The following is a 27203-nucleotide window of genomic DNA, read 5'->3' on the forward strand; positions in this document are numbered from 1 at the left end:
ATTTTAAACCTTTTTTTAGGAGTACATAGATTAATGACGTCACGCCTTCGTTATCCCGCGTGATCGTGCGTGATGTGCCGAGAACGAGAAGAAACGGGAGACAAGACAAGTGTATATTTGTGTATGATATCAATACAAAACATGCAGGACTGAATGATTCGGGTGCAAATGCTCGACATTTACGGTAGAATTTTTTTAAAACATGTAGTTCTTGACAACGTTATAATAACTAATCACCAAAGGAGCTCCAGGAATACCCAAGAGAGGGAAAAAGATGGCGAAAAATAAGAAATTTCCTCATACGAGGTTGATGGACTATGTTATAGTCGTTGGTGTACGAAAACCGACTCTGGATTCCACTGAGACTCCGCAGTTACTTCGAAGATTTCCTCAGAAAGATCATGAAGATTCTTGTCTTCCTCCAGACGTAGTGTTTTTCTGCCAGCCCGAAGGATGTAGTACGGTGTCAAAAAAATTTTCCCTTCGAGAGGCTAATTCGTTTATTTTCACGTTAACAGACAAGGACACCAATAAAGTTCGTTATGGAGTGTGTATGAACATCTATCGTCCCTGTTCGGAGTTTTTGTTCAAAGAGAACTTAGAAACTAAACTCAAAGAACCTAATATCACTAAGAGAAAGCGCTCAAGATCTCGGAATAAGAAAGACATTTGTATGACACAAACTTCGATCTGCATCGTATCGCATCATCCGTTTTTCTCGACGTTCAGGGAGTGCCTATTCGTGCTTCGAAAAATGATTGATTCACGAGTTGGAAAGACTTCTAACGACAAAAATGAAAATACAATCCCTGGCTTGGAAAGTTGGTCTGTATTTACATGTACAGAAGACCCTAAATTGAGCGCTTTGGCCGAAGAAATGGCCGAAATAGAGACATGGATCCACAGATTGTTACTCGCACCAGCTCCGATGCAAGGACGAACGAAAGTCAATATGGAACTTCTTTGCCCGGAGACTTATCCAAGTTTATTATTTTCATCGCCAGAAAATTCACGTTTACCATTGATAGACTTTCCTGTGCATATTCCACTGGAATTACTTGGAGTCGAGACGTGTTTGAAAGTGTTAACTTGTATACTTTTGGAGCAAAAGGTAAGACTAGATTAGAACATGAAATATGTATGGAGTTTGTTTGATCAGCTCTTCTACAACCTCAGCAATCGATTTTCTCCAATAAAAACATTTCAATAAATTTTTATTGCGATCATTAAATTGTAGTGTTTGAAATTTCTACAAATATCCCGCTACCTGGAAATAATTTTTATGATTTTCATAACACGTACGACATCCGTCAGTTATTCTATCTTCATACCTGGGTATAAATAATAATCAATAATCGAATATTTTCTATTTATATAATTTTTGATAGATTTAGATTTATGAAGGAATCATCGTTTGGGCTTTAAAATTTTTGCTTATGCAGTGAATTGGAGAAATAGTTTTACTATAAAATTTATTTTTAAAAATCTGCATTATTATTATTATTATATTATGATTTAAAAAAAGTATAATCATATTGTTGTATCAGAATTAATATTTCTTTATAGCAAGCTCGAGTATATCATACAATTTTTGCCTGTAATTTCCTTGTGTGTATTTCAGGGCCAAGGTGAGAGATATTTATGCAGAGATCATAATTTCTGATTAACAGTAATTTTCATGTTTTTATTTCTATTTTGAAAAATTAATCCAGGAAGTAAGAGCTATAATGTTATTACGTTATCAGGATGTTGTTCACTTTAACATATTTTGTATTCCATTAAATGTGCTAATGGAATATCCTGCAGTTTGATTACGACTCTTGCACCCTATGGTCAAGCTGTCAGCTGTCTTTAATATTGGTATCTGATTACAAGAGTGAAAGTGAGATATCTTAACCTGTCAACAAAGTGAATGTAATTACAATAAATTATAATGCAAGTCTGTTTCAATATTCAAAAAATATGAAAATCGTGAAGTAATGTGTTGTGACAAATTTGAATTACTATTGTTCTGGACTGACTAGCCTCTAATACGTGCGATAGCACTTTTATGTTTCAATGTGAACATGAGACTAGTGAGTTGAGAATTATTCCAATTTGGTCGCCATATATTGATTCAGTGTGTTCACCTATAGAGGCTTTGCACCATCATGTGATGGAAGCCATAATAGGAAGCACAACAATAGAGTCGTTCTCCCCTGGGAAACTGAATTCTTTCTCATGTAAATCATATTAGACCAGATTCAGTTGTTCCTGCCTCCTGTCATGGCTGCCATCACGTGATGGTGCAAAGCCTCTATACAATAAACATTGCATCATTGATTGCCAAATGCGACAGGAGATTGGTCTTTCCAACATGGAAATGGTTTCGTTGAATACAAACAACATTGAATCAGTTTCAACACCAAGGTCCATGTTCGTGTTGTGAATATAAGAAGCAGAAACACAAGTCATTCCAGCTTTTCATTGATCTTGAAATAACCTATCTCCTATCACCTATTACCTAGCTATAGCCTTTGGCAATGACAACGTTTATTGAAATAGGTAAAAACATTTCAGTCTGATGACTATTATGTAAAAATCTTTGCCACTTTAAACTTAGAATTTTTCTGCTGTCTTTAAAACTTTTTTCTTTAGTTTAACTTTATTAAATTTAACATAAAATAGTTATAATCAAAGTTATAGCTGCACAAGGTATGCAAATTTTTAAACAATTTCAAAAATGAAAGATAGTAGGATACCAGGAATGACCTTGTATGCTAATTTTTTCTAAACAATCTATGAAATGTCAACCTTGTAACGAATTTTTATAATTTTCATTGAATATTATTAGATAACATAATATTATTCACTGACATTCACTAACCTCTGGACTGATCTAAGTCAGAGCATGGCTAATTAAGAAATTGAACCCTGAAACAACCTCTGGGCTGATCTAAGCCAGGGCATGGCTAACTCACAGATAGAACCCTGAAACAACCTCTGGGCTGATCTAAGCCAGGGCATGGCTAACTCACAGATAGAACCCTGAAACAACCTCTGGGCTGATCTAAGTCAGGGCATGGCTAACTTAGAGATCAACAACCTCTGGGCTGATCTAAGTTAGGGTATGGCTAACTCACAGATCAAACCCTGAAACAATGTCTGGTTTGATATACGTCAGGGCATGGCTAACTCACAGATTGAACCCTGAAACAACCTCTGGGCTGATCTAGCTAAGTCAGGGCACGGTAACTCACAGATCACATAATATTTTGTACCAATATTATTCTTTACTTATGTTTTCATGGTAACTCAGTATCACCTTATGCTGGTATGTCATACAAAATGAATTGATAATAGGATGCATTTTTACTGTGTGTAAAACAAACACAGCTTAGGCTATGACATCTTGTTGTTTCATCGAAAAGGAAAGTTTGTGCAGCTAAAAATAGTGTCAGGAATTGTCAAAACAACTTTCCTCTTGAATATGTAATATTTATGCTACTTTTTATCTTTATTTTATTTCATTTTTTTATTTATTTATATTCTTTTTGTTTTGTTTTGTCTTTTTATCTTTTTTTGCTATTATCTAATAGAATTTAGCTTTTTATGTTAAAAGACCTTAACAGCTGTTGACAAAGTAGAAAGATCAGAAAGAAGCCAAAAAATAATTTTTCCAATAATTTTCTTAAAATGTTCATTCATGTCAAAAGTGTTCATATTATTTGTCATTATTTGTCAAAAAATTTGATTAATATGAATGAACTGTGTACACTAACAGCTGTTATACCTTACAGCAGAAAGAGCAGTCTTATCACCTTTATCTTGTTTTCACTTGGATTATTTGACAACTTAACAGTCTTTTTATAGAATTATTCACAGTAAATATGAATAATGACATATCTTATAAATTTACTTTGTTCGTTTTAGGCACATATTAATGTGTGATTTTCTTTAGTATTCATAAAGAGCGAATACTTCACTTTAGTTGTGGGAGATAAACAGTATTAATTTATTCATATTTAAAATAAAAATGTTAAGAATGATGCTAAAACTTCATTAATCTATATCGTACAACACACGTTTTCTGCCAAGGTGTATCATTTATCAACTCAGGCTGTTTCAAAGATTTCGAAGGTTAATTTTTAAAAAATTTTCCCACACATATAAAATTACAAGTTTTTAACTAGTCATTCAGTAAAACAAATTAAACAAAAAAAATGGTGCTGGATGAATTTTTAACTTGTCAAAAAGTTGTAGGAGTGCAAATTTGGGACCTAAAAAATTGAGGTCAAGTTTTTGACTTGCACTTCATGACTTGTCTTGTAAGTTAGCTTTACCTTCATTACTTAGATCTTATTAACCGAGCGGGAGGTCTGTAAGGGATAATCTTGACCGAGGTCTGTACCTGACCGAGGTCAAGATTATCCAGTACAGACTGACCAAGCTCGGTTGATAAGAGTTATTATATGACCACTTTTCATTGAAAAGGACAAAATGTTTTCGCCGTAAGATTAATATGCGATCGGACCGGTTAATACCGGAGAATCTAGACCAGTCCGCGATGCGATCTATCCAGTCAGATTGCTTGATTTGCTAGTGTCCAGGCTCTAAGATTCACGGTCATATAATAAATTGCACTTACATGAGTAATTTTCAAATTCATAATATCTGATTCTAGAGAATTTTTGAAAATATTAATTAACTTAAGCTAGCTATTGTCAGGTAAAACGTTTCCTTCTGACATATCAGTGTTAATGACACCTAGATAGAATGAATTTAATGAGAAAATGAATAAATGCAATGTAAGAGATTTTCATTATCAATTGCAGAAACTGAAGAACTGAAGAAATTGATGATTTTTAAATTCAATTTTTCAGGTGGTAATCCAGTCACGTGACTATAATGCACTCACTATGACAGTCTTAGCTCTGACGGCATTAGTGTATCCACTGCAGTACATGTTCCCTATCATTCCTCTGTTGCCCTCCTGTATGAATAATGCCGAACAGCTTCTGATGGCTCCTACACCCTACGTGATTGGGGTACCTGCTAGTTTCTTTCGATATAAGTGCAATGGATTCGTTGCTCCTAATGACATTTGGATAGTTGACTTAGACTCAAATAAGGTAAGGATGGTAATAGGATGGATGGATGAATGAATGAATGAATGATAAAATGAATGAATGAGTAAAGGGGAAAATGAAATAATGTATTTACCAAACATTCCTAATGACCTTTGGTCGTTGACTTGGACTCAAACAAGATTGATCAATGGATCCTTGATGGGATGGATGGATGGAGGGAGGGAGGGAGGAAGGGAGGGAGGGATGGAGGGATGGATGGATGGATGGATGGATGAATAGATGGTGGAAGGAAGGAAGGAAGAATGGATAGATGGATGGAGGGAGGGAGTGAGGGAGGAAGAATGGATGGATGGATGGAAGGACAGATGGACGGTGGAAGGATGGACGAATGGATGGATGGATGGATGGACAGATGAATCGATGGGTGGACGGGTGGGCAAATGAATGGACAGAAGGATTGAAAGAATGATAATTTAAATTTTTGCTTTTTCTATTCCAGTTAACTGTCCCACTATCAGCAGATGAGCTTCCAGATCTTCCAGAAGATGTTGGACCAATGTTGGTGAAACAGCTAAAAATGGTGAGCAAAATCAGTGACCTGTTTTGTGTACTAGTGTCTTGTAGATTAATTCTTTCTACTGTAAAATTAATAAGATCATTTAGAATTTTTTTCAAAAAATCATTTTTAAAGGTGGTTTTTCATTTTCATTCCTTTTTATTACATTTTATGCCAAAAATTTTTTCACATTCATTTTCATGTTTTTCTTTCATCCCTCCTCATTACTATCATATTTCAGTTTCATTTTTATATGGCTTTTCTTTCCAATCTTTTTTAATCCCATTTTTATCTCATCTTCATTCATTTTCATACAGTTTTCATTTCTCTTCCCTTTCCATTTCTATATTTCATTTTCATCTCATTTTTAATTTCATAATCTGTGTCAGGCATTACAAGCCCTAAGCATGCCGCCACAGAGTATTTCCAGCATGAACAAGGCTGCCCCCCACGACAGAATACCCCAAGTCATCAAAGACAACAACAAGCCAACAGAAAACTCTCCCACTGAGAACCTAGTCTTTGGAAATGACGTTGATGCAGTTGATATTGCGGTGCGTGTTGCTTTAGTGAACTTCTTCCTAAGTGATGATATTCTTGGTGGAGTTCATGAACATGTACGCACGCTGAGGTTATATCCACGGCCAGTCGTTGCATTACAGAAGGGACCATTCCTTAAGTCACGACCAAAACAGTCAGATTTTGTGTTAGCATTATCTGAAACACAGGTAAATATTTAATCTTTCTTTTGTTTCTGATTTTCACTTGCGAGTCAACAACAGTTTGTGCATGAAATGGCATTGAAATCTGCTCATCATATGTGTAAGCTATATGCAAAACATAAGGAGCATTTTCCATCCATCCTATTCCAATTCCAACAGGCTACTTGACATGCTACATCATAAACTCCCAACTCCGATTCCGACTCCTTCACAAGCCTTGCATCCACGACAGACTCAAAGTTGAGACGATCTGTTATTCCCTTGAGTATTATTTCATTGTTTACCAGTCTTTAATGCATGACAAGATACATTAGCATGGATGTGGCCCTAAGTATCTTATTCTCAAGAGAATGACATCCTCTTAGATGAGAAAACTTTGAAAACTAAGTCATTCTAAAACACACTAGAAATATCTGCAAAGGCCTAGGGATGGCTGGGTAGATATTAATGCGTGTTTCCGCACTTCCTATTCCAAATCTAAAAGACACATTCTGGCCTAGCTCCAATACATATATCCCTCCTGCTCTTTGCGCCATATATTTTGTTGGTGGGGGTGGGGTGGCGGGGGGAGGGGGGGGCAAAGGGGGGCTTAAGCTCCCCTTCAGCAGAGAAACAAAACAAAACTGAAGAATTAGATGCTTTTTTTATTGTTTTCCGTGGTGTTGATGGAAGAAACTCAATTAGCCCCCCCTCCCCTTAAAATTTTGGCTGGATCCGCCCTTGAACAGCCTTGTAATAAAAATGAATCGTTTTATGACAGGCAGTAGAGTACTTTGGAGAGTGGTTCATCTGCCCAACGAATACTGCATTTCAAAAGATTCAAAAAGGTTAGTCAAGAACTCAAAATAAAAAATCTTCAGTACAGAATAATAAAACAGGGCTCAGCCATTGGCTCGTTTGGTTGGCCACTAGCTGTTGTGTGGGAGGTCATGGTGATGTAATGGGATTCCTGTGGTAGCCTCACTTCCAGGAATAACGAATGCTTATGAATCAAATATGGCATCCTAGTGTTTATAGTTTTATACTCGGTTAGTTATCTGTAAACATCAAGCTTAGGAAAACACTATAACAGTCATGGGTTCAAGCCCCAGCAGCGTCAATAAATTTGTCAGCTGCATCAATATTATTGTTACAACTGTCAAATGTCACCCTCTCTCATTAAATTAGATCATATATCTTATAAAATATTTTTGAACAGTTTTATGCAAGTATGTTTTTGTCCTCTGATATAAACATGGTAGCCAACCAATCAGCGTGCATATCTCAAATATTTCATAATATAACATATGATTCAGTACTGCAATATTATAGTATCCTTATTTTCCCCCCAGGTATATATGACCCTCAAATGATAGGAGACAAAGCAAAATGGTACTTCAATGACCTAGAGACAGTACATTACCAAGTATATGATGTCGATTCCAAACTGTATGGCGACCCATGGATCGAGGTAGATTATGAACCCAGCTTGATCTTTGATGAAGAAGAGGACACTCCAAACAATGAAGACGACGACGACAGCAGTAGTTGCTACAGTTCCGTCAGTGATCTTGTACAACAGATGATCAGTGGTGACATCAATGGCAAGACACCGATAGGGTCGCAGAACCCACCCTTTAACCCTGTCAGATCATCATCACCTTTACCTGATGTGCAGGCTTCATTTTCGTTACCCGATGCCCTAACGACAGGACCTTTTGGTCAATTTCTTGGGTTACAAAGTGGAAAAGAAAGGCAGACTTCAGACAGTGACACCATTATTAAGTAAGTGGAAGACTTCACATCAAATACAGAAAAAAATTTGCGAGCAATTAGCTCAATAAGTTCCTTTGAGAGCTGTCAGTGAGAATGTTTTTAACAGTTTGAAATGGGATTTATCTGTGGAATTTCCACAGAGTGGCTCTTCATCCACTGAATTTCAATAGTCCCTTTCACCGTGTCATGCTGGGCCATCTTGAAAGATAGCCGTGCCTTTGCATTGAAGCAAGACAAACGGGGAGCTTGCAATGATAGAGATGTGAATGATTGTCCAAGGAGTTAAAAAAGGTCTCTATCATTGCAAGCTCACCCTTCACTACCTTGCAAGATGGCGCAGGGAACTGTGAAAGGGACTATTGGAATTCAGGAGTTTATTTTTGGAATCATGTGTCCATCGATAAGAGGACTTATAATACACTCAACAAAATTACTCGATTCTGATTGAACAAGAGGAGTACAATTAAATCCCAAATTGTACTCTGCAGAGTTCCAATTAAGTTGCTCAATTTCAACATAATTTATGCTACAGTATCATAAACAAAAAATCTTACAATCTCAAGTACAATTTGGAATTCATAAATACTCATGCTGTTTTGAAAGTTCTCAAATTGGACTGGCCTAAAAGGCTCATCCAATTCTGAAAACTTTCAAAACATCACTCGTACTCATAAATTCCAAATTGTACTCGAGATCTTGCGATTTCTTATACAAACAACGGAAAACTGCCTAACATTATTATAAATAGATTATTAAAAACGATGATTGGGATGAAATAGACACTATCGTGGAAGTATGTCCCCTAAGACTATCCCAGAATGCACAGCAATGCGAGCTTGATGCAGTCTTTTGCTCAATCTTGGAATGGGTCATTGATAATAGCAGATAGCAAACTAAAAAGCAAGATTCTTGTTTGTTGTTACAAATATTTTCTTTCTTTTTTTTCCAGATCTGGATCAGAGACTACGACCTCAGGAGATTCAGCCACAGGTTCCATAGAAAGTGAATCTTATTCTGTACCAGATGATGATTCTGATGGACTTATTTACTCTGTATCTAACCCTCCTTCTCCAGAGAGTGAGCGTAAAAAATTCCCTGCCTCAGACACAGATGACAGCGAGAAAACCTCTGCGTCAGACCAGGAGAGTTCTCAAGTTTCAACTGTTGTTTCTAAATCAGAGAAAAGTAGTACTCCAACAGAACCAGTATCTGTTATGGGTATGTTGACATTATTATAGTTGTTTACTAGGTAGATCCAAGATTTAACAATAGCGGTCAGAGCGCTCGCCTCTCATCTGAGTTTGAGTCCCGCCGGGTTCAGTGTTGTATGTGAGCAAAGTTTCTAGTTGGTTCTCTCCTGTGTTTCGAGGGTTTTTCTCTGGGTTCTCCAGTTTTCCTCCCTCCTCAAAAAGCAACCCCTGAATTCCACCACAGGTTTGTTAGCCTCTGGCTATTAAGTGCTACCCTTGTGAAAAAAAAGATGTTTTGACAAATAAGGGAGGGTTTGTCTCAATGACTCCTAAAGTTAAGGCTGGGCAGGCTACTGCACTATGTGCGATGTGAATACAATCAGCAAAAGGTCACAATAATATGAAATTTTCCTAAATTTTGTCCACACCGACCCACCCGAGTACACCCCCTGGGGCAACATGCAACTTGCAAGCAAACCTTCACCAGACCATTTTAAATGTACAGTAGCTCTACTGTAAGAATAACAAAATAGATATAAATTTATTTAGTAAATTTGTCTTTCTTTTCAACAGCAGGTTTTTTGAACAGCCTCAAGAAGACAACTATAAATGTCGCAAAGATGGCTACACAAGACCAGGATGAAAAAGTCAATCCTGACGGCTACATGAAGAGGACCAGCAGTCAAACCTCATTACAGTCCTTGTCAAGCAAACCTTCCATGGTTTCTGATGAGAAATCCTTCTTTCCTTTCCCAGGTGAGATTGGGAGACTGCAATTGCATTTGTTGGTTTTGCTCATCGATAATAAGCAATATTATTGGATGAGGTTGAGCATGATATCGTAAATTATCAAGATTGAGGCTGTGTTATCTGCCGCAGCCAAAGGCTGAGGCAGGTAACACAGCCGAGGTCTTGATAATTTACTATATTATGCAATAACGGAATTCAATAATTGCTTTATTATAATGCCAATTTTGACAGGTCACCGGTCAAGTTGCCAACAGACTTACTCGCCTATATGCCAACTCGCCTACATATAAAATCATTGATCATGCGTTTGCCAACTTGCCTATGCAAACTCGCCTACATGTAGAATCACTTTAAGAAATATCTAACTGTATATTAAGCCTAAATAAAAGTAGTTCATGATTTTCCAATCTTACTTGACTTCAAAATGTGAACGTTTTATATGCCATAATGGACTCATGTACTTTATGACCATCTGACATGTGTAAGTCATCAATCACCTTAACCATTTCAGATGGTCATAAAGTACATGTTACCCAATTGACCTCTGAATACGAGTCTGTCACTTTTTCCAATTGTTTAGGTGTGAGACAAAGGAATGGTTCCACTGACAAAATACTTGGCAGACCAAGTCTATCGAAGCAGGCATCTATGGAGAAAGCAGCACATAGGTACTTACAACAACCTATTAATATTAAAAAAACCTCAAAAGTCTTAGTGAAATTACACATTATTTTGTTTGCATTCGATGCATTCCAGAACTCATTTTCACTTGTGTTGACAAGGGCTTCTACTGTAAGTATTGATTGGCACCCACAACACAATGCAGGAACCCCAATGTATCCTACGGCTCACTTCACTTCATCTTATGTTGACAAGGGCTTCCTAGATATTGATTGACACCTTCAACAAAATGCTTGGGACCCTAATGTGTTCCAGAACTCACTTCACTTGTGTTGACAAGGGCTTCCTGAATATTGATTGACATCCACAACACAATGCTTGTGACCCAAATGTGTCCCAGGACTCACTTCACTTGTATTGACAAGGGCTCCCTAAATATTGATTGGCACCCACAACACAATGCTTGGTGCCTCAGTTTGCTCAGTTACATGTATGGATCTAATTGATAATTATAAATATTCTTAATCTTTTATAAATGTTTTTTAATACCTCAACAGTGATAATCAACAATTCCTAAAGGAGATTCTTAGGAATGTACTACGAGGTGACGGCATGGGCTGGCTAACTAACAAGCGCTTCAAGCGCTTGATGATAGAAGAGAACTACCGATTGATTGTGGTCAACCAACTTTTCACTGCTCCAGTGGCAACGGAGGAAGAAGCCGAGGTCATGGAGGATGTGGTAAGTAATATTGATTGATGTATTAGAAATTATCAATAATTTAATGATATATAAAATGCCTTCAAGCCCTATTAATATGGACATCAAGAAGACCTGAGAAAGTTTAATTGCAACAGGATTCAGTGCAATGTGTACCAGCTAGGGGACTTTATGTCCTGTTGTTGTTTGGCCATCTATGCGTGTCTTTTGTACTTCATCTGTAAAATATATAAAAACAACAACTTTATTACCGTATAATGAAAAAATATATTTTACAAAATATAAAGAAAGGATTATAGTTTTATGCTAAAAGTTACTCAGAAATAACTTTTAAAATATTAAAGCTAATCAAGCTGAGTAACTATAAAATCTGGTTTAAAAATACAAACAAAATATTATTTAAGCATGAAAGATTAATAGAGTGCAATCAATTATTCCGTGAAACACTAATTACTAAATAGTGCAAAATAGTGCTAATACACCTTATTCGTGGTGTGACAATGTTTCCCCTATTCAGCGTGACGAACCTCCAGGGGATTCATTTTCTTTTGTTTTTGCCCTTTAAAAAATTCATGAGTATCCCAAAGGATACGAAAGGAATAATGATGTTATCCTGACAAGTTTCAAAACAATGGCTCTTCATTCCCCCAGAGGTTTGTCACACTGAATTGGGAAAACATTGTCACACCAAGAATAAGGTCTATTAAACAATAGAAAATGTTCAATGGAATTTGCATGAAATTGTGCTATTTAGTATTACTGAAGTTTCATGGTTATATTGTTTGCACTCTACAAACATATATACTTGTAAAAAAATAAAATAAAATAAAAGGGAGGGGGTGACTATATTCCCTGGATCTGCCCATTACTTTCAAACTTCACTTCCCACTTTCTTCTCCTGGAGGGCATATTCAACTTAATTAACCAAAGCAAACACCAAGACAGTGATCATGCAAGGAAATAAGGAATGATGTAACAGAATAAATCATCTCTGGCTATTAAACTGCATCATTCTTTAAAATCAACATATTAAAAAAAAGACAACTGGGCCCGGTTGTACAAAGCCTGGATAGCGCTATCTGGCGGATAAATCCTTATCCAGTGGATAAGTCGATGCTGTTATCCAATAAATTTATCCACTGGATAAGATTTATCTGTAGGATAGCACTATCCAGGCTTCGTACAACCGGGCCCTGGTAATCACAAGTCACCACAATTAAGTTAAATTCTTTAAAAATGTTAAAATTCCATTTCTCTTTTACATGACTAATAAGTTTAGGTTTAACGCTGATAAAAACCTTGGTCTTCTCTCTCTTCCTCTCTAGCAACTTTCTTATGACAAGTCTTTAACTCTTGCTGCCAATCTAAACAATAATGCTAAAGCTCTGGAATCTCTGCAACAAAAAATTGTTAGTACTTAGTTCTAATTCATTTTCTCCCTCTTCCTTCTTTTGGCTTTGTTCTTTTTCATTTAATACCATACATAATGTTTTTTATAATTTATTAAGTAGTTAGGCTGGTATTTAATTTTTAAGGGTGTTGGTAGGTTGTCAATAGGGTGTTGGTAGGTAGGTGGTCAGTAGGGTGTTGGCAGGTGGTCAGTAGGGTGTTGGCGGGTGGTCAGTAGGGTGTTGGCAGGTGGTCAGTAGGGTGTTGGCAGGTGGTCAGTAGGGTGTTGGCAGGTGGTCAGTAGGGTGTTGGGAGGTTGTCAGTAGGGTGTTGGTAGGTGGTCAGTAGGGTGTTGGTAGGTTGTCAGTAGGGTGTTGGTAGGTGGTCAGTAGAGTGTTGGTTGGTGGTCAGTAGGGTGTTGGTGGGTGGTCAGTAGGGTGTTGGTGGGTGGTCAGTAGGGTGTTGGTGGGTTTACAGTGAATGTTCAGTAAGTAGATGGGAGTTATATGCATATTTTAAACCTAAATATTCAATCATTATATCTATCATAATTATTATTATTATTATTATTAGTAGTAGTAGTATAATTGTTATCATCATCATTATTATTATTATCATTATATTATTATTATTATCATTATTAGTATTATTATTATTATTATCATTGACATTCCTACAACCATACATGTACTCTACACGCACCATTTTCATATCCTTCATACCTCTACATTCTCACTCACATTCTCCACACCACTCACTAAATACTAAGTGCACACTGTGTTCACTACTGTCCAGCCTGCCCTACAGTGGAACTTGTCATCTCTTTCTTTTGGAACATGGCTCTCACCTACCACTACTGCTACTGCTGCTGCTCCTCCTATGGGGACTGGAACTGACTCAACCCAGTCCCCTACCCCAGGTGCTAAGGTAGGTGACCAGTGTACAGGCTGGGTCACCAAGTTCTTTAAGATTCATTCAGTCTGACTTTATCTCTGTAATTTAGTCTGTCTATTTGAGGTTTTTTGTCTTGTCTGTCTATATCTGTCCATCTTTTTGTGCCTTAGGTACATTCATCATTGTGTATCTGTGTTTGTTATTTACTGTCTGTCCATCTGTCTGTCTGTCTGTCTGTCTGTTATTTACTATCTGTCTGTATGTTAGGTATCCCTAATCTTTCTGTCTTGTCCTGACTTGTCTTGTCTTATCCTTTCTGTCCTGTCTGTCTGTCTATCTGTCTGTCTGTCTGTCTATCTGTCTGTCTGTCTGTCTGTTAGGTATCCTTAATCTTTCTAACTTGACCTGAGTTGTCTTATCCTATCCTTTCTGTTCGTCTTTCTTGCCATCTTTTTATCTGTCTTTCTATTTCTTTCAAGCTGATTGTCTGTCTGTCTCTCATTCTGTCTGTTTGTATCTTTATTTCAAGGTGTCCATCTGTCATCATTTTTTTTAAATTAAATATTTTGGGGGTGCTTTCGATATTTCTATAAACCTCATACTCCTAAGCTGGACAAACTTTGTCAAGTAATATTTTTCAACAAATTCATAACAACTGATAATCTTTTATAGCACTCATTTTTCTTTCTCGGTGTTGGACATTCATTATATCTCTGCTTCTGTAAATACAGTCTCTTATTTTCGCATTTTTTCCTAATGGTGAAGGGCACTTTTTTCATGCTTCCATACTTTCTACCATAACATTTTTATTTTCTTTTTATTTAATGTACATATTAACATAGTTTAAGGTTTTACTTTTGGGGGTTTATTTTGGTTAAGAATCATTTTCAAGTAGTTTATATAATAAACGATAAATTGTGGTATGTTGCGGGTACTTTTTTATACTTTGGTTGAAGTTTTTAACATCATTTAGTTTAGTAGGAAGAAATGTTATTTTCTGTTATAGGTCTTGTACAGTTTGTGTGTGTTTTGCTTTATCTTTGTCGTGCCATCCACATGTTTATTAACGGAGTTTTGTTTTAAAATATTAAAGTAATACTCTTTTTAAAAAGTAAAAGGAAACCAAGTTAAATGAAGAAATCAGTTCTGATCTCTGAGACGAATATAAAAGCTGATGAAAAGTTAAAATCTTTAGACTCCAATCTAAAATTCTATGATGACAGTAAATGAGAATGAACGTCAAAAACTACTCTTATGATATCAACTTTGCATAATAATTAAAACATAAATACGAAGGAAAGAGAAAGAGGGAAAGAAGGAAGGAAAGAAAGAAAGAAAGAGATAGAAAGAAAAACAGGAAGGAAGGAAGGAAGGAAGGAAGAAAGAAAGAAAGAAGGAAGGAAGGAAGAAAGAACGAAATAAAGAAAGGAAGAAAGGACGAAAGAAAGAAAGAAAGAAAGAGAGAAGAGAGAAAGAAAGAAAGGAAGGAAGAAAGAACGAAATAGAGAAAGGAAGAAAGGACGAAAGATAGAAAGAAAGAAAGAAAGAAAGAGAAAGAGAGAAAGCACGGATAAATGAATGAATGAACGTTTTTCCTATTCTTATTTTGACTCTTCTTTTATTTAGCGAATCTCGCGAAACGTTTATAAGGGTATTCTAGAGGTGATGCGATACATGATATCAGGCTTCGAAGTGACAGTCTCTAACCACGGTATCGGTGGTGTTGCCTCAGCCTACAAGTTCCTGGAGGTAGCTCATACCCATTATTATGGTCGGGACATCAAAGAAGAGGCGGTCAAACGACGAAGCGACGACGAGTTATCGATTGCTTCCAACTGTGAAAGTATTTCGAGTCTTTCTGATCAGCTGAGCGAAATTTCATCATCGGAAATAGGTAGGTCAAATTTGAAAAAAATTGTTTTAGCGTAAATTTTATCACATTAATTATTTGAAACCCATGAATAGGATGACAGGGCGTTTTGATTGGTCGATAATTTTTGAAAAGAAACTAAAAAATTTTGAGCAAATACTTGTGAAGAACGTATTGCGCATGTCAGAAAATTTGGCGGCAAAATATCAGACATGCTTCAGAATACGTTTTATTTCTATTGCCTATAAAAGAATATTATATGTTTTATTTGATTTTTTTGCTGGATCTGTGAATAAGCCGTGCCTTGACTTTGATGAGTCTAGAGGTTGTTCCAGGTATCAATGAAATTTAAGGTTTTTGATGGAAAAAATCCTTTGAAAAATAAAACGTTTTTCCTGTGCCCTAAAAGCTTATATCAAGAATATTACGTTATTTTAAAACAGAGAAAAGACGGTTTAATGGAGAGAGTGATCGGGATAGTGGTCATGGAGGAAGCGAGTTCGACGCCATAATGCTACCTGTAGCAAAACACGACAAGCTGAGCAAAACCGTTAGCTGCCCTCGCTGGAACAGCGATTTAACCAACTCTTCTACTCACAACAAGAGCAAAGCTCGCCTTAAAGAAAGCGCAAAGCTTGTAAGAACTTATTCAGCCGACCAACCGAGCAAGACAACGAGGCAAAGAGAAGTAGAATTACGAAAAGAGAAATCAAAAAGTCCAACACTTGCTCATATGAAGCTTAGCGGTGAAGGAAGCTCTTCGAGAAGGAGCTCGTATGATAGAATGAGTTTATCGTCAGTGAATATTCCACCAAGTCCCATGCTAAGGAAAAGTAACTTAAGCAAGGGTTATCGGTAAGTTTTCAACAAAAAATAGAGATTGTTATCTTCATTGTGAACAAAGTTGCAAACATATGTTAAATGCCCTATTTCACTATGACGTCACATCAAAACAATCTAGTGTTTAAACGCAAAGGATCATGGTCGTCGGAGGGGGTCAAATCAACGCAAATTCACCGAAAATTGTTCTAAAACCCGTATCAATCCACGAAGACAAGTAGAATAGCCAGCAAACGCTCAGAATATTTTTAGTACATATTAACACATATTATATCTGAAAACCAGGCTATTTTAGATTAAACTGTTTCGCTAGGAGCAAATTTTGTTGAATTTTCTATTGGATTTGGCGATTCTATCCCCCACATAAACAAGCAGTGACATCATATTAAATAGGGCAATTGCTTACCAACTCGTTGATGCTGATTGGTTGGAAAACAATCTTAGTGACCTACCCATTCCTCCAAGATGACGATGACAGAGTTATCATGTCTTGAAATTTGAGTTTTATTCCCATCGTCCCAATTGATAATGAACCTCGAATCGACCACTGGTCTGTTTTCCCAAAAGTCTCTATTCCGTCTGGTTCCATCTCGTGGTATAGAGATAATTCACCACTTTCGTATTCGATGCATGCCGCTGTTTTTGAAGACCACAGACTCATTTAGCACAGGTTTAGCCTCATTCATAAGTCAGCTATTCACAGCCCGTGAGATTCAAAGCATTGGTATTGTTCAAGCTGCACATTCTTTACATTACAGTTGACTTATGCAAATGATTTGCTCTTACTGCGCTTCTCAATCACACGCGTGTAATCCGGTGTAAATTGGTGGATGTCATTCAATGCGTTTCCATGACATTCCATAGGCACGTGCCCTTAACAATGCTGGGGAACACTTTGATTGGCGTCCACCAAAACTCTATTATGTCTCGATGCTTTTTTCACGGTTTAGCTCGTGCGATTGAGAAGCGCTGTGGCTAAGCCTGTGTATACTTTCTCAAAAACAATGTAAATAGATTTTTCGCTTTATTATTATTATTATTATTATTATTATTGTTATTATTATTATTATTATTATTGTTATTATTGTTATTATTATTATTACTATTATTGTTATTATTGTTATTATTATTATCATTGTTATTATTGTTATTATTATTATTATTATTGTTATTATTATTATTATTATTATTGTTATTATTATTATTATTATTATTGTTATTATTATTGTTATTATTGTTATTATTATTATTATTATTGTTGTTGTTATTATTGTTATTATTGTTATTGTTATTATTTTTATTATTATTATTATTATTATTATTATTGTTATTATTATTATTATTATTGTTGTTATTATTGTTATTATTATTATTATTGTTATTATTGTTATTATTATTATTATTGTTGTTATTATTGTTATTATTGTTATTATTGTTATTGTTATTGTTATTATTATTATTATTATTGTTATTATTATTATTATTATTATTTTATTTCAAGACCTCTTTCTTTTATACCCTAGGTACTATAATGGTGATTTATTCCCCATTGACAACGAACCTGATAAACCGACCACTGGTCGCAGATATTTATTCGAGAGCTTGTTGCACGAGAGATCTGCCTTATGGGATAACATGGACTTCTGGGAGAACATCTTCCTGGATGCTGTTGCTGGGGAGAGAGAAGCTATTGGCATGGCCCAGGGGACGATAGAGATGATTGAAAGGTAATGAATGGGTCTGTAAAACCTATATAGTACCATACTGCTGATTGGTCAATCATCAACGTCAGGGCGTTGCTAACTCACAGATTGAACCCTGGAACAACCTCTGAGCTGATCTAAGTCAGGGCATGGCTAACTCACAGATTGAACCCTGGAACAACCTCTGAGCTGATCTAAATCAGGACACGGCTAACTCACAGATTGAACCCTGAAACAACCTCTTGGCTGATCTAAGTCAGGGCATGGCTAACTCACAGATCGAATTGGTATTTAGTGTGTTAGGTTTTGTTGCGCGACGTTTGAAGTTCCTTTTAACACGTTTTGTTGTGTAGACATAAGTCTCTCCAGAAACAAGAACAGAAACGATTGGAAGAAGATGAGGACCGTGTCCTAGCAACCATACTGTATAACCTGGTGGCATTCATGATTGCACTTGATGTAGACAAAACTGCTATCAAGAAAAAAATACGAAGGCTTATAGGGAAAGCACACATTGGTCTGATGCAGGGACAGCCCATCAATGATCTGCTGGATAATATAGAGAATTTGGTAAGGATTATCGGTATTATCACCACCATCATCATCATTATCCATCATTTACATCATCACCACCATCATCATCATCATCCAACATTTACATCATCATCACCATCATCATCATTATCCATCATTTACATCATCAACACCACCATCATCAACACCACCATCGTCACCATCATCATTATCCATCATTTACATCATCATCACCATCATCACCACCATCATCATTATCCATCATCATCATCACCATCATCATCTATCATCCATCATTTACATCATCATCATCATCATCATCCATCGTGTACATCATAATTATCATCATCATCATCATCATTATGACCATAACCACCGTTATGAATGTAACCATCATCATCTATCATCCATCATTTACATCATCATCATCATCATCATCATCCATCATGTACATCATAATTATCATCATCATCATCATCATTATGACCATAACCACCGTTATGAATATAACCATCATCTTCATCATCTTTGTCAACATGATCACACCATCATCAATATGAACATGAACAGAAATTTCAAAAATAACAACAGCATCATCACCATTAACTGTCATTATCATTATCATGACCTCATCATCATCCTTATCATGTTATCAGTACAATAGTCATCATCATAACCAGCATATCATGATTATCCATCATCATTATCATTGTAACTAACACCAAAATCACCCCAACCTCATCTTCATCATCATTATCATCATCATCATCCCCATCATCATCTCCCGTGCATGTGTTTAATCATTCTTTGCAGTATGACCTTCATAACCTTCAAATATCAATAGCAGCTAAATAAGCAATCAAGATGGTTCCATTATCTATAATATTACCTATAACTAACTGTTAGCTCTGTTGTGGTTGCATGCAGAATGGTAATGATGTCGATCTGAAACCAACAGAAAGTAGGCAGATTAAGAAACAATCTTTCGTGGTGCATTCTGGGAGTACGATGAATGGCGACGTCTTCTTCATGGAGGTCTGTCATTTATTTTCCAATTCTGCTTCACACTAACCCAAAATCACTTAACCAAACGTGTAATGGCACCAGTGTGCCTCAGCCGATAATCGACCAGTTAGATGATTATAGTAGCGTTACTTAGATTACCAAAAATATACCTTTTGTGTAATACGATATCTTGGCGTCCCTTGTATTTGAGTGTTGATTTTAGGATTGAGATTAACGGCCGTCAAGATTTCGACGGGAGAACTTTACATGTATAGATTTTCTCGTGTATTCTCAAGGCCTTCTTCGTTCAATAGTTTTCGCGGCCTTCGTTAAGGCCGGTTTAGACGGTACGATTTTCGCCTACGACTATCGTATACAACACGCTCGCGCCATCCTACAACTCGAGTCGCAGCATGTAAATCAAGCCTACAACTCGCCTACGACAGACGCGAGCGTGTTGTATACGATAGTTGTAGGCGAAAATCGTACCATCTAAACCGGCCTTTAGCTGGCGCCATCACCAAACATTTCTTCACATTTTTCCTTCCATTTCATTTAACCATTTCCCATATTCCATTCAGGTATCAGATGACTGTATCCTCCTCCGTACGGGTGCTGGTGTTATAGTAGAGAGATGGTGGTATGAAAAGATGGTCAATATTACGTACTGCTCCAAGACTAAAGTTATTTGTTTATGGTACAGAAAAGGAGAAGATACCTTGCTCAGTAAATTCTGTACGAAGAAGGTACGCTTTGAATTAGAAGGGTTAAATAGTTAGCAAGTAGGGAAAAAGAGAACTGAGGAAGGAAGAAAATCCGTGGAGAAAAAAAAACAAAGAAAAAAAAAAGAAAAAAGAAAGAGAGAAAGAAAAAAGAAAGAAAGAAAGAAAGGAAGAAAGGAAGAAGGAAGGAAGGAAGAAGAAAGAAAGAAAGAAGAAAGAAAGAAAAAAAGAAAGAAAGAAAGAAAGAAAGAAGAAAGAAAGAAAAAGAAAGAAAAAAAGAAAGAAAAACTAAGAAAAAACAAAGAAAAAACAAAGAAAAACAAAGAAAAAAGAAAGAAAAAGAGAAGAAAGAAAGAAGAAAGAAAGAAAGAAAACAAAGAGAAAAACAACAAAACAAACAACAGCAACAAAAAAAAGAAGGAAACGGCACGTAAAGTAAGCGTCGTAAGGTTTGACTTCACTGATATTTCGTTTTGATTCATCTTTCATCTTTAGTGCAAAGCACTTTACTACTGCATGAAGGAAAGTATGCAGAGAGCAGCTGAAAGAGTACAAGCAACTAATAAAGGTATGAGAACAATAGACAGTGCATATACTTCCATTGAGCTCATCACTATATCATATGCAAAAATATACTGTTAAATAAGTGTTTATTCTTTTCTAATATTTTAAAGGTTCGTTTCAACCCTAATAGACCTCTTCGGCTCTGACGTAATGCTGTCCCATTTCAGACCACATGTCATTCCCTAGAGTATCATTTCTTTGTTTAAGGTTTGCGCTCGGTTGCACATGAGAAGACACATGAATATAGATATGGCTCAAACATAGAATCTTATTCTCAAGTGAGTGACACGTGGTCTTAAATGGGAAACATTACCCCAAGCCGAAGAGGTCTATTTTAACGATAAGATAATGAAATCTGAATTGCTAAGACACTTGTGATAATGGGTGTGGCATCACATAGGGTTCCCACCGAGTAGAAAATTCGCATTAAAGGAGCTGCTTGATGGCAGCCATTTTGTTGGGCAGAACGAGGCCAATAGACATTTTCTCCTTTGGGAAACTAAATCTTGGTTGTTTCTGCCTTACAACATGCGAGATAAGCAACAAACTAGAGTCTATTGGGCCATCCTGAACTGAGTGTTGCATAAAAAGTTAATACGAGAAACCAAAAGATGAAGTCACGAAAGAAATATTTGAACAGTACTACAGGTGGTCCAGTGAACAAACTATTTTGATGATACCTTAGGCAGTCCAGTGAAGGACCAAAATATTTAATTGTGCAAGATACTTTTGTTTTTGTCTTGTTCTGTTCTGCCTTTTTGTTTGTGTTTTTTTACAATGACATGCTTGTTGTCTTTATGTCTGCAGCACTGTTTAAGAGTATCACTTTTTCTCGCACTAAAACAAACATCACTTTTTTTGACAAGACGACTGCACTGGGTCAAATGAATTATAACAATTTATCTTTAGTCCATTTTGCAGCATACAACTTAATACCTATACATTCTACTTTCCTTTCCTTGCTAATATATTTTAAGTCTAAATATGTTACAGAAGGACAGACAAGAGAAGACGTACAGGAAACAGAAAAGAGTCAAAAAGAAAAAAAAGACTGACCGAACGACCATCCACCGACCAACTAGCTGACCGAACCGACCAACTGCTCGACTTACACAATGACTAACTGACGAACTGGACGATATTCATTCTTTCATTCAGTGTTTTATTTTGTTATTACTATTTTGTGGTTTTACATCATTTTTATTTTTCCAGTGTTTGCTTTGCTCAACAGACCTTTTCTGAGATAGCTATCATGGTGCAATGTGGTCTAGCTTGGATGCAAACATCTTTTGTTGTCCATCGTGCCTTATATGGCATTGTTTGTACCCTAGCTAGTCCACAATGCATCCTGTATTTAAACTTTTGATTTTCGTTATTCTTTTCCCCTCAAACAATGGTTAAATTATTTCTTTTATTTTCTATTTTAGGTCCTCAACTGGGTGGTAGTTTCCCAATTCAGGTGAACTTTTCATTTTCAATCCCCTCCTTTTTCTTCCTTTTCTCTTGCTTTCTTTCTTCTATTCTTCCTTCCTTTCTCTCCTTTTTTGTTTGTTTGTTTATTTGTTTGTTTGTTTGTACCTTCCTTCTTTGCTTCCTTCCTTGCTTCCTTGCTTGCTTGCTTCCTTCCTACCTTCCTTCCTTCCTTCCTTCCTTCCTTCCTTTACTTGTCTGAAAACCCCATTTATTTTGACAAAATCCTTGTTAAACCTACTCACCCCCTCCCCTTTTCCCGCGAGATTCTATTTGCTCACCCCATATAACTCAAACACGTCGCATTATCATTTCAGGACATGGAAACCAACGAAAAGGGACAATTACAAGTAACTCTTGAAGGAATTGGTCTCAAATTTGCGACTAAGAGGGTGAGTACTCCATGCATATGTGTCTCAATGTCTCATTAGCCATGTCGGGGTTGACGAAAAAATTGTGTCGAGTTGACATTGTGGGGGTGCAGTTTCAGGGAACATTTCCAAGATGGCGTCCCCTAAAACAGCCCCAGAATGCATTGCAGTGCAAACTCGACCCATTTCCCCCTTAATCTTTCCAACAACGACTTCTTGTCGAAACTTTTCAAGTATATTTCAACTTCATTCTTGAAAACTGCATTTTTCTTGGAAGAAATATACTTTTAATAGTTATTTTAAGTAGAATTTTGCTATTCATTCGCCAGGAAGAGGGAAAATATCGTATGTTTTGAGGTCATGAAGCCAGCAAAACGATACTAAACACTTCGTAGGTCTTCACATCCTATTGCAAAAATACCATATTTTTTCTCTTCCTGGCTAGTTAATAGCAAAAATTAACTTTAGATATCTACTAAGAATATATTTCTTGCAAGAAAAGAGGATTTTTATAGTTATTTAGTGCGCTAACTTACCTTTTGTCACCAAAAAAACTACCCGAATCCGCCATCTTTTTTTACATTCTCGCATACCTAAAACCCTGTAGAATGCCAGCCACAATGGCCGATTTGATCACGTGACCTCTTAGTGCAAGTCATCTATTAGATCAATTGTGTCGCTTGATATGTGAAGCCTTGCGTACCACAGATGTGCCTTTGAGCGATGCTCTCCATGGCAACTTTGTGTCTTCAGTGTTTTGATCAGTTTTAAGATCTTTGGAGCTTCAAGTATTTTATGTTGTAGCATAAACTCTTTAGCGTAGACGCAATCTTTGTCAGAGTTCAAAATAATAATAAAAAACTCAACGAATCTTTCCCCAAGAGTCTTGAAATGAGACAACATTATTAAAGAACCCAATCCCACTTCATTTTGATTGACAGTGATATCACGTGATAATGATTGGTTTGTTTCTCCCGCTAGATTCACATCGATCTTTGTCACATCAGAAACTGTTCGACGCAGAAAGGCGTTTTCGTCCTTGACGAGTTTGGTAAGTCTTCTACATTTTTTTTCATAAAAGTGGTCTTAAATACTCCAGTTTGCATGCTCTGTTTTTTTAGGGTAAGCCTTTATTTGTAGAGAATATTCATGTGTTCCAGTGAAGGTCCGTGGAATTTTAAAGTGTAATTGTTGAAGCTGTGCGTTATTTATTCTACCGTTGGTAATTATGAATATTTGCTGAAGTGAGGCTAAATGAGTAAGTGAGCTTGTAGACCAGTTTTCGTACGACTATGAAAGGCTCACGGCACGAACACCGTCGTTACACGGCAAGGCATACGTCAGACCAATCACATTGCTCGAGAGTTTAGTCTCCATCCAATCAAATACACGGAACACGGCATAAACACGGCGCAGACACGGTCACGCCAAGGTCACGGCACTGTCAGACCAATCACATTGCGCGTGAAAAGAGTCAGCCAAATTAAAATACTAGAAAGCATCACGGTCACGGCACGGCACGTTACGGCACTGAGCTTTTCACAGTCATGCGAAAACTGCTCTAATCAAGAAACACAGCGGTAATTTGGGAACTCAAAAAATAAAAAAAAAATTTATGGAGGTCTGGATACTCACATTTTGTCTTTTTTTTTGGTTTTAGTTCCTGCAACTCAACAAACTGTAGATCATCGATTTAAATCTGAAAAGGTAAGTGAACGTAGAAAAAAAAGTTACCTTTCATCCTCTGCTCGCTTTACGGCTTCAATCTTTAACGCACGCGCAGTAAGGTGAACATTTTGACTGAACTCTCCCAACCTCACGTGTTTTTTTTTTATGCTCACTCCATTCTTCTGTAATTCAAATACACAACCGTGAGCTATAATGTTGATTTTTTTTCGAAGGGGGAAAACCAGAAAACTTTGTACAGAAAAACTTAACAAAACATCCATATTAAACAACGATTTTTCTTCATTTGTAGTGCAACGAGATATGCTATGCAGTTCTCTGTCTCTTCTCTTACGTTGCCGCCTCTAGAAACACCGACTCGAACAGCGGAGCAACAAATAAAGCCCGGTAGGAGAGGGGTGGAGAAAATTTGACGAGTAAGTCAGAGAGATTGGGGCTTACTGATTCGAGAAGGACTGGTACCGAGTGCTCCAGAAAGGACTGGTACCGAGTGCTCCAGAAAGGACTTGTACAGGTCTGGTATCAAGACACATAAGTACCCTTTCTTAAAATCATTGCTGCCGAGAATGAAAGTTAAAATAACTTTGAATAATCGCCATGGAAAGCACACTTCCTTGAAATAATGTATTTATAATATGATGGCTGGCGAAATAATTGCTTTCAAGATTGATCTAATTTAAACTTTTGGGGGTGGGGAGGGGGGGGGAACTATTGTACTCATGCTGGATCACTTGGTGAAATAATGAGATTACAATTCATTCATATTTATTGAAATTTAAATTAAATCTAGCACATATCAGTAGCTTATGTGCAATACTAATGTATTTGGGGATCAATTCAACACAAACCTATGAAAATATTGTAACTCAGTAATGTAAATCTGTAATTGGAGAAACAGTTTTTAGAGGGGAGGGGACAGGATGAATTTTGGATGTAATAAGAATAAAGGTAGCCTTCACTTTTGGGCTGGAGATTTTTTTATAGATTTTTTCTAGATTCATCCTTGCTGAACATCCTTCCTCTGAAAATTAATGTTTCTTGAAGTTAAATAATTCGTAATTCAAATTCCACATTCAACTTTACGGCTTTACCTTGGTGTAATATTCTATATGACAGTCACAATAGCCCTACACCAAAATACACCAGGTTCGCATTCAATGCATACTGCTGTTTTATAAGACTGCGGACTCATTTTTTAAAGCCTTAGCCTCGTTTACAAGTCAGCTATTCACAGATACCATTAAAAGTCCGTGGGATTTCAAAAAATGGTATTTTTCAAGCTGCACATTCTTTACATTACAGTTGACGTTTGCGAATGATTTGGTCTTATGCGAGGCTAAGCCTGTGGCGATGAGTCTTCAGTCTTAAAACACAGCGGTATTGACCGAATGCATGAGAAATGGGACTAGAACGGTAGTGGTATTTTACACCGAGCTAAACTCATTTCTACATTGATGATGTTTCTTATACGAGGAAGGGAAATAGGGCTTATCAATAACACTAAGTCAATAGATGGTTTTCAACCAAGAGAATTAAATAACAAAAGACACGGTGTCCATGTTGGAGGATATAACAAAAGAATTCATTGACAAGAATTCATTGACAAGTTCCTCCAACATAGCCGCCGTGAAAACCATCAATAACATACGGGAAGATTTTAAGATAATTATTGGCGTGACAGCGTAGTGCAAAACCTCGGTGTAAGATGAAATATTTTTGCGCTAAAAGTTGAGTAGTACAACATGGCGTTTTCGTTAAAAAATACTAAAAATAAACGCTCTGTTGCTCTGCTCATGGAAAAATTGTCATTTCAAGTCGTCCCGTGTAACGCTTGTCAGCTTGATAACCAAAATTGTTCCTAATTAATCCAGTGCCTTGCTAGTTATACGAGAAAGCATGAGAAATTGTATTGATAATAATAAATTATCCAGAAAATAATCGAAATTTTATAGGAATTCCACGATTTTAGGAAAGTAACAATCAAAGGGACATTTTGTAGGCAAAAAATAAAAAATATTGCAATAGAAAATTATTTCATTTTGTTGGCGTTTTTTTTTTCTTCGTTTTTTTCATTTAGTGTATCCTACTCATCTTACCATTTGTCCCATTTTCCCCGACAATTGTTGAATATTATCTTTAAGAATCTTAATACATCTGTCCTTTGTTTGTTCTAAGGGAGTAGTAGGCTTATCATGTTTCGTTTCAATTGTCTCAAAAAAGTAGAATAATTCAAATACGAAAAAAAAAACCTCGAAGAAGTAAATCTTTCTCTTACAGCACAGGAAGCCCAAAATCGGGAAAAGTTTGGAATGTTGTTCCTAAGTAGAATTTCTCTGCTATCTACAATTTTTCTATGTGGTTTATGAAACAAATCTCTGAAAAAATAAAAATAAAAAATATTCATAGTTCAGTTGAGTTACATATTATAGTCTATTTTCTACAGCGATGTCAAAAAAGTTTGATCAGCAGTGTTGCGCGTGGTGTCTTTCGTCCAGTACTGGACAAGTTTATGAGTCAGGAAAGCGCGCGAAAAAGGGAATTTTTTTTCGATTTTAGTTAGGAACCTGAGAAGGGTTTGGGTACGTAGATGGTTTTTAACTTGAACGCGCATGCACAATAAGGATGCTTTTCCCGCGCCTTTCCCAAATGATCTTTATATAAGTTTATCTGTTGAAGGCAGTAGCGTAGGGAGGGGGGAGGGGGGCAAATTTTTAAGCAACTTTTTCGAAAAAAAAAACAAAAAAAACAAAACAAAAACAAAAACAAAACATT

At 36.5% G+C, this 27203-nt stretch overlaps 1 protein-coding gene across 4 annotated transcripts; it reads left to right on the forward strand.

The window, feature by feature from the left end:
* Nucleotides 1-58: 58 nt before the first annotated feature.
* Nucleotides 59-26841, forward strand: LOC116300259 (MAP kinase-activating death domain protein). 4 transcript variants are annotated; one of them, XM_031709086.2, is made up of 24 exons: nucleotides 59-1111; nucleotides 4863-5111; nucleotides 5569-5649; nucleotides 6015-6353; nucleotides 7108-7174; nucleotides 7679-8111; nucleotides 9052-9320; nucleotides 9866-10048; nucleotides 10623-10710; nucleotides 11221-11404; nucleotides 12709-12792; nucleotides 13568-13699; nucleotides 15293-15560; nucleotides 15980-16391; nucleotides 17900-18103; nucleotides 18433-18649; nucleotides 19541-19648; nucleotides 20200-20364; nucleotides 20836-20908; nucleotides 22332-22363; nucleotides 22692-22766; nucleotides 23727-23796; nucleotides 24406-24452; nucleotides 24724-26841. In XM_031709086.2, exons 1-24 carry the CDS (start codon nucleotides 275-277, stop codon nucleotides 24820-24822), a joined length of 4716 nt encoding a protein of 1571 aa, XP_031564946.1. In that variant the 5' UTR covers nucleotides 59-274; the 3' UTR covers nucleotides 24823-26841. The 4 variants fall into 4 exon arrangements, with proteins under 4 accessions (XP_031564946.1, XP_031564947.1, XP_031564948.1 ...); XM_031709087.2 differs by having other exon boundaries at nucleotides 9869-10048; XM_031709088.2 differs by lacking the exon at nucleotides 12709-12792 and having other exon boundaries at nucleotides 60-1111.
* The last annotated feature ends 362 nt before the right edge of the window (nucleotides 26842-27203 follow it).

Source organism: Actinia tenebrosa, unplaced genomic scaffold, assembly GCF_029948245.1.
Source record: "Actinia tenebrosa isolate PJP-AT-01 unplaced genomic scaffold, QUT_ActTen_1.0 PGA_scaffold7__59_contigs__length_16204524, whole genome shotgun sequence".
Classification (NCBI taxonomy): Eukaryota; Metazoa; Cnidaria; class Anthozoa; order Actiniaria; family Actiniidae; genus Actinia; species Actinia tenebrosa.